We start from the raw sequence: 12,388 nt of genomic DNA on the forward strand, positions 1-12,388 counted from the left end.
CTGATGATTGAGGGGTTTACTTAGTTGCGACTTTGTAGCGCCAACACATCATTTTGGCCCAGTCTTTATCTAATACCCCCATTCCACTGAGCCGTTCTCGCTTACGTTCTTGTTACGATCAAGGTCGGCTGACACAACAATCGAACGCTACGAAAACGGTCATTTTTGACGTATTTGCGCTCCAATAACATTCTGTTAACGATCGTAACGATGCCGTACAGTTCGCATACCGACCATAGAGCGTATCCATGGCGATTCAACACCGTTCTCTAACGTTGTCATTCCGATTATGCACCGTTCAAAGTGATCCGATACCGTTCGATTACCGAGTCAACCACTCTTGTACCGTTGTACACAGATCTCTTCCGTTCTATTAACAACCCTACAACGACTGTAGCGTGCAGATAACGTTCCATTCGCGTTCTGTTACCGTTTATTGTAAGGATTTGCCAAGTTCTATAAAAGCAGAGACCAATTCTATCAATATGCAGTTGCTTGCTAGACATCAAGATGGAAGGAGATCAGTTCTTTTTCTTCTTGCTGATGCAGCACAATAACTTGCATTTACGCCAGCTTGCCCTTGTACAAGAACTGATGAGGAGAAGAAGACGAAGACCCCCAGCATTTTGGGTGAGACCATGGCTGACTGCCCAAAGGAGACTGATGTACGGACACTTTCATTGTCTCATGAGAGAGCTAAGGATAGAAGACACCGCATCCTTCTTCAACTTCATGCGAATGGAGCCCCAGATGTTCGATGAGTTGGTTGACAGACTGTCTCCTAGGATCACTCTGCAGGATACCAACTGTAGAAAAGCCCTGGAGCCCGGCCTCAAGGTTGCTGTTACCCTGAGACACCTGGCCTCTGGTGACCGCTACCCCAGCCTCTCATACGCCTTCAGAGTTTCACGTCACACGATTGCCAAGTTTCTTCCACTGGTCTGTCAAGCGATAGTGGACGAATACAAGGATGAGGTCATAGCATGTCCAACCACCGCAGAGGAATGGCAAGCCATTGCTGATGAATTTGAGAGAAAATGGAACGTCCCTCACGCTGTCGGTGCCCTTGATGGGAAACATGTGGCTATTCGGAAGCCTCCCCAGTCTGGAAGCCTCTATTACAGATTTTCTTGAGCCCTTCAGCAGTTTTCCGTACCTGGTACGAAGGGAGTCGTACCAGACTTCTAAGTCGGCCTTGTCACGGTCCATCCTGGCTGCCTGCTCGTTCCATGCTTTTTCTCTCAAGTGTTTGTTGTGATAAAGTTTTTTCTTTTTGTCATATAGAAACTGGTTTTCTCTGAGGAACTCCAACATCAAGTCCTCTTCATCTTCTGTGAGGTTCGGTCGAAAACGCGGCTTTTTGGTGGCAATGGTCTCTTGAACAGTTGGGCTATCTGCAGATTCCACCTGCGTAATCTTCTTCTTCTTCCCTTTGGGTGGCATGTTTCTTCTTTCTTTGGTTGTTTCTTGATTGAGAGGCACACCGACTGTGATATGGATTATGCAACGACTTATTATATACAGACCTACCCGCGTCGTCTGGAGATCGGTGGAGGAGCTCTAATGGAATGGTTTGCACGGTATTAGAACGTAAATGGAATGCAACAACAACGTTAGGATCAGCTCAGGTCGTTTCGGGATCGGTATAGGAACTGTATGGAGCGGTACGAACGGTTCTAGAACGCTACGATGACGCACTGAGAACGCTAGTGACGTCACTTCCGATGCGATAACGTTGTGTTACCGCTCCTTTACGTTCCATTAACGATCTGAAAGTTCCGTTACCGATGTGTTTAGGTTCCGTTACCGCTCATTTTGATCGGGAGGGAAACGGCGAAAATTTGAAACATGTTTCAAAAACTCACCCGTTCTTACCGTTCCTTGCGTTCCATTAACGTTCCTTAGCGCTCCACTTACGTTCTTTCCGATCCCTCCCGATCCTTACCGTTTCCCGGCCGTTCCTTGATCGTAACGGGAACGAAAGCGAGAACGGCTCAGTGGAATGGGGGTATAAGACAGGAGGTTGAAGAAGGCTTACCCGTTTCAATCAATCGGCTGGTCAAGTCTGGGTATATGTCTTGAGCATATTGCATCGGACCTTTGGCTAAAGGAGCAAGCGGCGGTAGGAGGGGGCGGCGGTAGTCGGGACAAACACTATGCCAAGTTGTTACCTAATCCGTTTCCGCTTGGAAAGAGTTGACGAACATTATGCCAAGTTGTTACCTAACCCGTTTCCGCTTGGAAAGAGTTAAATCTCCTATTACAGATTGATACCATATGTTTCCTCTTATCGCTGCGTATATCCATCTGTATCCTTGGCGCTCTGGAGTTGGATAACCGCTCCACCTAAGCGTCCCCTTGTTGGGCTCCGTGGTGGGTGGGGATCAGATGCGACGAAGATAAAGGCCTCAAACATGGCCACCTCTTCTTTTTCTTCTTTTTTTTTTTTTTTTTTTTTTTTTTTTTTTTTTCAAGCACCCGAAACGGAAACAAACGAAGATACTGCGTTGACTCTGACTCTGACGATGAAGTCCGAGTCAGAGCAACAAAGAACAACATCAGCGAGGCCTGGCCCCGTTTCATTGTTGTTGAGACAGCAGATGAGGCACAGCCCATCTCCAAACTTTCGCCTTTTGCGATACAGAAGGTTATTGCAGGAGTATCATCAACGATAGACAACATTAAGAGGCTTCGTAATGGTTCTCTACTGATTGAATGTCCTTCAAAAAAGGCATCAGATGGTCTCCTCCGTCTGAATGGTCAGAAATTTGTTGATAGACCGGTCAAGGTCAGTCCTCACAGAGGCCTGAACACCAGCAAAGGAGTCATCCGATGCCGAGAGCTGGAGGGCCTCAGTGAGGCTGAAATAAAAGAAGGTCTAAAGGATCAAGGTGTCATTGATGTGTACCGGGTGTTGATCAGGAAGGGCGATATCAGAGTACCCACCAACACCCTTTTCGTCACTTTTTGTACCCCAACCATCCCTGAGAAAATAAAAGTGGGATTTGTTCAAATAAGAGTGACTTTGTATATTCCATCACCAATGAGATGTTTCCAATGCCAAAGATTTGGACATTCAAAGGCTGGATGTAAACAGAAGGCAGTGTGCGAGAGGTGTGGCGGAGATCCTCACGAAGGTCCCTGCACATCACCACCCACCTGCACAAACTGTAAGGGAAACCATTCCCCGTCCTCCAGAGAATGTCCAAAATACAAGTTTGAACAGGCCATTCAAAAAACAAAAACGGAGAAAAAGATGTCTTTCTCAGACGCCAGGAAGGAGGTTGAAAAAACGAATGTTTTTTCCTTCCAGAAAAGTTTTGCGGCAGCAGTCAGTCAAAGACCTGCAACAAAGTCAACACCCACCCAGACCAGTATTTCATATAGGTCTGTGGGTGTCCAGGCAGGCCCGTCCATGTTGAAAAGGACAGAGCCCACAAGAAACAAAAGTATTTGTACACAGACAGATGAAAGCACAGGTGGGGCTATCCCCACTGGAGACTCTATGGGGTCTCCTGGTGAGGTTTGCTTCACCGCCCCAACTGGAGACCCTGTGGGGGCTCCTGGTGAGGTTCGCTTCACCACCCCAATTGAGGACCCTATGGGGTCTCCTGGTGAGGTTCGCTTCACCACCCCAACCCAGAAGCCCGTTCATAGGGCAACTCACAGGAAGGGGGCCGTCGAGGTAGTGGAGGTAGTGGACCTTACTCAATCCACACCACGAACACCTCCGGACAAGGGAAAAGTTACTCTGCCCCAAAGATCGCCTCGCACCCCAAAAATGGAGAAAAATCCCATCACACTATACAATCATTTTGGGAGTTTATCCGACGAAGAGGGTATGGAGGCAGAAACTTCTTAAAACTAAACAAACATAGCCAATTTTATTCAATGGAATTGTAGAGGGGTCCAAGCTAACTATGAAGAATTATGTCTACTTTTACACAAATTTCATCCTGTTGCTACAGCATTGCAGGAAACAATGCTGAAACCAAACAAAGATTTTAATGTATCTGGATACAATGTTTTTAGAAACCATTCAGACAATAACACGTCTGGGGGAGTTGCTCTTTTGATTAAGAAAAGTGTACTTTGTAGTGAGATCAACCTATGTACAAACATTCAAGCCGTCGCAGCACGAGTGACATTAGATAAAACCATCACTCTCTGCAGTGTATATCTGTCACCATCCAAATGTTACACGAAGCACGATCTTGAAAATCTTATTGATCAGCTTCCAGCTCCCTTTGTTTTAATGGGAGATTTTAACGCTCATTCCCCTTTATGGGGCAGCAACTCTCTAAGTACGAGAGGACGAATTTTAGAAGATTTTTTAGACAATCGTAATCTATGCGTTTTAAACGATGGAGTACCAACATATCTCCATCCAGCAACAGGATGCAAGTCCATACTAGATCTAGTTATTTGCGACACCTCTCTTGTTCTAGACTTTGAATTTAAAGTCTATGATGACACATGTGGTAGCGATCATTTCCCTATCTTGATGTCTCAAATAGATGGATTGGAAGAAGCTTCCCCCCAGAGATGGAACCTGAACAAGGCAAACTGGCTGTCTTTTACTGCCGAATGTTCTGTCCAACTCACAGAAGACACTGTCTTTGATGGAAGTGACGACCCATCATCTATTTTTACAAACACTCTACAAGACATTGCCACTGAGTACATCCCAAAAACATCTTCAAACAACCGCATTAAAGTGCCATGGTTTAATAAAGAATGCCAAGAAGCCCGATCTGAGCGAAAGAGAAGTCTACACAGGTTCTACAGATGCCCGACCCTTGGCAAGAAGTTGACTTTCTTCAGATTTCGCGCTAAGAGTCGCACTGTCATAAAACATTCTAAAAGAACATCCTGGAGGTCTTTTTGCTCAAACTTAAACTCTAAGGTATCATCAAGTAAAGTTTGGAATGCTATTCGTAAAATCAAAGGGAAAAAAGGATCTGCATCAATTAACCACCTTGTGGTAAATGGATCCCTTATAACCCAAAAGAATGAAGTAGCAAACGTTCTGGCTTCAACAATGGAAAAAAACTCATCAACAGAAAATTACTGCACAGATTTTCAAAAAATCAAAGCCACCCAAGAACGTAAACCCATAAACTTCTCATCTCAGAATGAGGAGAACTACAACAAGTTGTTCAGTATAACTGAACTCAAACAAGCCTTACAAAAATGCAACAACTCAGCAACGGGGCTGGACGGAATACATTATCAGTTCCTCACACACCTACCAGAAAGTTGTCTTCTGGTCTTGCTGAAGGTTTTTAACCACATATGGGAGAGTGGATCCTTTCCACCTTCATGGCAAGAAGCGATGATTGTCCCCATTCCAAAACCAGGTAAAGATCATACAAACCCCAGCAACTACCGTCCGATAGCTTTGACCAGCTGTCTGTGTAAAACCATGGAGAGATTGGTCAACGCTAGGATGGTGTGGTACCTAGAAAAACAAAACCTCTTAAGTGATGTGCAATGTGGCTTCCGAAAGGGACACAGCACCACTGATCATTTGGTACGTTTTGAGACCTTCGTTCGAGAGGCCTTTGCGAGATCTGAACATGTACTAGCTATATTTTTTGATCTCGAGAAGGCTTACGACACGACCTGGAAACACGGTATTTTAGCTGATTTGCATGAAATGGGTTTTCGTGGACGTCTCCCTGTTTTTGTGGAAGGATTTCTAAGTAATCGATTTTTTACAGTACGGGTCGGTCCCAACCTATCAGAGTTCTGTCAACAAGAGATGGGTGTTCCTCAAGGAAGCATTCTATCACCCATGTTGTTCAACATCAAAATCAATAACATAGTAAAGGCAGTACTGAAAGGATCCGAGTCATCCTTGTTTGTTGATGACTTTGCACTCTGTGTGCGTGGAAAATCCCTACATAGAGTGGAAAGGCAGCTTCAATTATGTATAGACAAGGTGCAAAAATGGGTAACAGAGAACGGTTTCAAATTTTCCACCAGCAAAACTGTCTGTATGCATCTTTGCAAACAAAGGGGAGCCATGCCAGAACCCTCTCTGGTCCTGAATGGTAATCCTGTCAAGGTTGTTGAAGAATTTAAATTCCTAGGACTGACCTTTGACCGTCGACTAACATTCCTTAAACATATCCAATATCTGAGAACATCATGTCTGAAAGCTCTGGATGTATTGAAAGTGGTTTCTCATACGGACTGGGGTGCTGACCGCACAGTCCTACTCAGACTTTACCGTGCTTTAATCCGATCCAAGTTGGACTATGGTTGTGTCGTCTATGGTGGAGCCGCAAAATCCAACCTAAGGCTATTAGACACAATACACCACCAGGGTATACGTCTTTGTCTGGGAGCTTTCAGGACGTCTCCAGTACAGTCCTTATATTTTGAGGCCAAAGAACCCTCTCTGAGGCTGCGACGCCTGAAACTCACCCTAAATTATGTGTTGAAACTGAAAGCTATGCCTACAAATCCAGCCTACCAATGCGTATTTCAACCACAATGCTCTGAATTTTTTGAAAGTCACCCAAATGATCGAGCACCTCTGTCTTCTCGGATTCAGTCACATCTGGCCGAATCAAAGATAAAACTCGATCATGTTAGTGAAAATCGATGGACAGAAACACCACCATGGACATTGCCAGATCCAGTTGTTCGACTCGATCTGACAAGGTTAAAGAAGTCAGAGACAAATGATTTGATTTTTAAACAGTGTTTTAGCCAGTTCTGTACCGAGTTTCCTTCCCATCAACGAATATACACTGATGGGTCCAAAGCTGAAAGTAAAGTGGCATCAGCTTCTGTCACAGGTCCTAAACTCGATAGGGCCTTTTCGGCGCGTCTTCCGGATGACAGTTCTGTATTTTCTGCAGAGTTGAAAGCTTTACAGCTAGCTCTGAAACAGGTATATCAGTCAAAAAAGAAAGACTTCCTGATTCTGTCGGATTCCCTATCGGCTCTTACCGCCGTGAAGAGAACTCAGCTAGATCACCCACTGTTGGTCGAAATCCAAGAGCTACATGCATCTCTGATTGAAGAAGGCAAAAGGATTGTGTTTGCATGGGTGCCATCCCATGTTGGAATTAGAGGCAACTCTGCAGCTGATCAAGCTGCTAAAGAAGCCAGAGAAAGACTCATCACTGACAAACACACAAAGCATTCAGATTTCAGAACTCGCACCAACATGTACATAAAGTACCTATGGCAGAGTGAATGGGACGAATGTGAAGAAAATAAACTTCATAAGATCGTCCCCCAGATGTCGGACAGCCTACCCCAATGTCGCCTCAACAGGAAAGAAGAGACAGTTCTCTGTCGCTTACACATTGGGCACAGTCACATTACACATTCGTATCTGCTGAAAGGTGAAGATCCACCATACTGTTTTGGATGTGACAAACCATGGACATTAGAACATGTTCTCACAAAATGTGTAGACGTTCAAGAATTTCGAGACAAACACTACAATGCGGAAACATTGAAGGTTTTATTCCGGGATGTTCCCCCGGACAAGATTTTTAACTTTTTAAAAGAGATCAAGATTTTTTACAAGATTTAAAGTACCAGAAGTGAAAATGATTAATTTTTAGAACCTTCTTTTACAGTGATAGATTTGAATGTAAATAGTCTGAAACGTAGAACTTGCCATATGAAGGGAAAAGAAAATAACTGCATCGGTCTCGAATAGCAGCTAGCATCTGCTGAAGAGACATTAAACCCCAAAAACCAACCAACCAACCAACATGTTATGCTTTCATCATGAGACACATTTGGTCACATATGATCAAGGTCAAGGTCACTTTGACCCTTATGAAATGTGACCAAAATAAGGTAGTGAACCACTAAAAGTGACCATATCTCATGGTAGAAAGAGCCAATAAGCACCATTGTACTTCCTATGTCTTGAATTAACAGCTTTGTGTTGCATGACCTTGGATGACCTTGACCTTGGGTCAAGGTCACATGTATTTTGGTAGGAAAAATGTGTAAAGCAGTTCTTAGTGTATGATGTCATTGCTAGGTTTAGCTGAAGGTCAAGGTCATGTAAAGGTCAAGCATGTGAGTCGTATGGGCTTTGCCCTTCTTGTTTACAGTTTAAAACTATGGCAAGACCGTTGGTCTACCTGCAAGGAAACCGCCCTGATATGGCCCTTCGTGGTCGGCTGGGCGTTAAGCAAACAAAAAAACAAACCTGCAAGGAAAATAAACTATACAAGATACGCCCTGAGCTATCAAAGCCCTTGCCTTTGATGGCTTCAAGTAGAAAAGAAGAAAGTGTTTTGGCTAGGCATAGACCATTTATCCTGGACCGCCAACTAGCTCTCTCTTCGCTCTTTCTCTCTATTACGAGGTAGCGGCCTCTCGCATTTAGGAACCTACGCTTTCATGGCCTTTCAGAAATCAGGGGGATGCAGACCTGGGAACCCATACGATTTCGCCGTATTTTGTACGCATGATTGTCGAGAATACGATTAGTACGGTCAGTGGGAAAAAAATACGACGAGAAAAATTCCTAGACAACTTTTCTTCACACGCCCATCTTGAAGCCGATCCAGTATTCTGTCACATGATTGCAGTTTTTGTCAGCAAATATTGAAAAAAGCATTTGTTTTAAATGTATAGGTAAACTTAATTAACAGTGTGATGGACGCGCGTGAGGCTTGTTTTAATCATGGATGTTCAAACGCTGTGTGGAGTACGCTCATTTTTCTGAAAATACACCAAGTTTGTTTGAGAATACTCAAAGTGCAAAACAGGGGTTCCCAGGTCTGGGGATGTCATATCCGGTGTCGATTGTAAACATGGACGAAGTTACCGAGGTAAGTTCTGAAAATGCTAAAATAAACTCAGCTAAAGTGCATATGGAACATGTTTTTCTATGAGTTTTGTTAAGTTTAGTTTGGAGTTTTGGAAAATCCAGTTCATTGTCACCTCCCATTGTCACAAATAACTGGAGCGTGCTTTCTTTTCACTGTCTTCGAATCGCTGGCCTTTCAAACCGGACGCTAAGCGCCTCTAAAAGTCGAGCGTCGTAACCTCGAAGGGTCACGTGACGAGTTGGCGGTCCAGGCTATTTGGTCTATGGGCTAGGTTACACACTGGTCACACTTATATAACTCATGTTCACCTGTTTAAAAGAGAAGAGGCACCATGGTGCCATGCCTGTGATAATAGCTTTTCTGCGATACATTTCCTCACTGAATGCACTGATCTGTATGATTTACGAGTGAAGTATTTTGACACCTCTATTTTGAAACAGATTTTTATGGAGACCAGCTCTACAGCTCTCTTTGGATTTTTAAGGGAGTCTGGCCTCTATTTTAAGATTTGAATTCTAAAGTTCATTGACACATAGGGAGAGTAGGAGCCAACATTGCGTTACAGTCGCAGGAAGTTCTTTGGCAGCAGCTGCACGTGGGACCTGTACTGTGTTGCGTAAGAGTCGACAGCAGCTTCAACGTCAACAGGAACATCCCGTTGGACCTTCACGAGGGCAAGCCCATTCAGAAGACCTGCCCCCGTTAATGTGCGCATGTAGTTCTTCAGGGACCTCAACCCAGAGTTGCTCCTCTTACATTCTGCTTTCGCAATGGGCAATGTGCAGATTAGTCTCATCATCACATGAATGTTGGGGTACATGTCACTATCACAATGCCACCAAGCTACCCCACCCCTTTACTTCTCTTCTTTTGTCTTATTTCTGCCTTACCAGTCCTTTCACCTATATTTCCTTCCAAAAAACTCTCCCTACTATTCCCTGCAGTTTTCTGATTCCTTTCTTGTCTTATTTCTACCTGACTGGATCCGTCACCTTTATTTCACTTCCCAAAAGTCTTCTTTTCCACATCCTTATTTCTCTGTGGTCTTCTTAAGACCCAGCGTGTTTGCCGTGCGCTGCGACCTGTACCGGTTTGGGCTGGTGACCTGATGATTGAGGGGTTTACTTAGTTGCGACTTTGTAGCGCCAACACATCATTTTGGCCCAGTCTTTATCTAAGACAGGAGGTTGAAAAAGGCTTACCCGCTTCAATCAATCGGCTGGTCAAGTCTGGGTATATGTCTTGAGCATATTGCATCGGACCTTTGGCTAAAGGAGCAAGCGGCGGTAGGAGGGGGCGGCGGTAGTCGGGACAAACACTATGCCAAGTTGTTACCTAATCCGTTTCCGCTTGGAAAGAGTTGACGAACATTATGCCAAGTTGTTACCTAACCCGTTTCCGCTTGGAAAGAGTTAAATCTCCTATTACAGATTGATACCATATGTTTCCTCTTATCGCTGCGTATATCCATCTGTATCCTTGGCGCTCTGGAGTTGGATAACCGCTCCACCTAAGCGTCCCCTTGTTGGGCTCCGTGGTGGGTGGGGATCAGATGCGACGAAGATAAAGGCCTCAAACATGGCCACCTCTTCTTTTTCTTCTTTTTTTTCAAGCACCCGAAACGGAAACAAACGAAGATACTGCGTTGACTCTGACTCTGACGATGAAGTCCGAGTCAGAGCAACAAAGAACAACATCAGCGAGGCCTGGCCCCGTTTCATTGTTGTTGAGACTGCAGATGAGGCACAGCCCATCTCCAAACTTTCGCCTTTTGCGATACAGAAGGTTATTGCAGGAGTATCATCAACGATAGACAACATTAAGAGGCTTCGTAATGGTTCTCTACTGATTGAATGTCCTTCAAAAAAGGCATCAGATGGTCTTCTCCGTCTGAATGGTCAGAAATTTGTTGATAGACCGGTCAAGGTCAGTCCTCACAGAGGCCTGAACACCAGCAAAGGAGTCATCCGATGCCGAGAGCTGGAGGGCCTCAGTGAGGCTGAAATAAAAGAAGGTCTTAAGGATCAAGGTGTCATTGATGTGTACCGGGTGTTGATCAGGAAGGGCGATATCAGAGTACCCACCAACACCCTTTTCGTCACTTTTTGTACCCCAACCATCCCTGAGAAAATAAAAGTGGGATTTGTCCAAATAAGAGTGACTTTGTATATTCCATCACCAATGAGATGTTTCCAATGCCAAAGATTTGGACATTCAAAGGCTGGATGTAAACAGAAGGCAGTGTGCGAGAGGTGTGGCGGAGATCCTCACGAAGGTCCCTGCACATCACCACCCACCTGCACAAACTGTAAGGGAAACCATTCCCCGTCCTCCAGAGAATGTCCAAAATACAAGTTTGAACAGGCCATTCAAAAAACAAAAACGGAGAAAAAGATGTCTTTCTCAGACGCCAGGAAGGAGGTTGAAAAAACGAATGTTTTTTCCTTCCAGAAAAGTTTTGCGGCAGCAGTCAGTCAAAGACCTGCAACAAAGTCAACACCCACCCAGACCAGTATTTCATATAGGTCTGTGGGTGTCCAGGCAGGCCCGTCCATGTTGAAAAGGACAGAGCCCACAAGAAACAAAAGTATTTGTACACAGACAGATGAAAGCACAGGTGGGGCTATCCCCACTGAAGACTCTATGGGGTCTCCTGGTGAGGTTTGCTTCACCGCCCCAACTGGAGACCCTGTTGGGGCTCCTGGTGAGGTTCGCTTCACCACCCCAATTGAGGACCCTATGGGGTCTCCTGGTGAGGTTCGCTTCACCACCCCAACCCAGAAGCCCGTTCACAGGGCAACTCACAGGAAGGGGGCCGTCGAGGTAGTGGAGGTAGTGGACCTTACTCAATCCACACCACGAACACCTCCGGACAAGGGAAAAGTTACTCTGCCCCAAAGATCGCCTCGCACCCCAAAAATGGAGAAAAATCCCATCACACTATACAATCATTTTGGGAGTTTATCCGACGAAGAGGGTATGGAGGCAGAAATTTCTTAAAACTAAACAAACATAGCCAATTTTATTCAATGGAATTGTAGAGGGGTCCAAGCTAACTATGAAGAATTATGTCTACTTTTACACAAATTTCATCCTGTTGCTACAGCATTACAGGAAACAATGCTGAAACCAAACAAAGATTTTAATGTATCTGGATACAATGTTTTTAGAAACCATTCAGACAATAACACGTCTGGGGGAGTTGCTCTTTTGATTAAGAAAAGTGTACTTTGTAGTGAGATCAACCTATGTACAAACATTCAAGCCGTCGCAGCACGAGTGACATTAGATAAAACCATCACTCTCTGCAGTGTATATCTGTCGCCATCCAAATGTTACACGAAGCACGATCTTGAAAATCTTATTGATCAGCTTCCAGCTCCCTTTGTTTTAATGGGAGATTTTAACGCTCATTCCCCTTTATGGGGCAGCAACTCTCTAAGTACGAGAGGACGAATTCTAGAAGATTTTTTAGACAATCGTAATCTATGCGTTTTAAACGATGGAGTACCAACATATCTCCATCCAGCAACAGGATGCAAGTCCATACTAGATCTAGTTATTTGCGA

General features: G+C 44.6%; 1 protein-coding gene across 1 annotated transcript; it reads left to right on the forward strand.

The window, feature by feature from the left end:
• The first annotated feature begins 510 nt into the window (after window positions 1-510).
• On the forward strand, window positions 511-9,525 carry LOC138983050 (uncharacterized). The gene is made up of 4 exons (XM_070356453.1): window positions 511-1,056; window positions 1,525-1,580; window positions 2,467-3,488; window positions 9,356-9,525. Exons 1-4 carry the CDS (start codon window positions 511-513, stop codon window positions 9,523-9,525), a joined length of 1,794 nt encoding a protein of 597 aa, XP_070212554.1.
• The last annotated feature ends 2,863 nt before the right edge of the window (window positions 9,526-12,388 follow it).

Source organism: Littorina saxatilis, linkage group LG12, assembly GCF_037325665.1.
Source record: "Littorina saxatilis isolate snail1 linkage group LG12, US_GU_Lsax_2.0, whole genome shotgun sequence".
Lineage (NCBI taxonomy): Eukaryota > Metazoa > Mollusca > Gastropoda > Littorinimorpha > Littorinidae > Littorina > Littorina saxatilis.

What these genes read in the sequence shown, in the direction of transcription:
- LOC138983050 (XM_070356453.1), top strand. Translation starts at nt 511, where the DNA reads ATGGAAGGAGATCAGTTCTTTTTCTTCTTGCTGATGCAGCACAATAAC. An exon ending in CTAATGGAATGGTTTGCACG is followed by an intron (nt 1,581 to 2,466) that starts GTATTAGAACGT and finishes TTTTTTTTTTTT; the next exon opens with TTTTTCAAGCACCCGAAACG. An exon ending in TGAAAGCACAGGTGGGGCTA is followed by an intron (nt 3,489 to 9,355) that starts TCCCCACTGGAG and finishes ATTGACACATAG; the next exon opens with GGAGAGTAGGAGCCAACATT.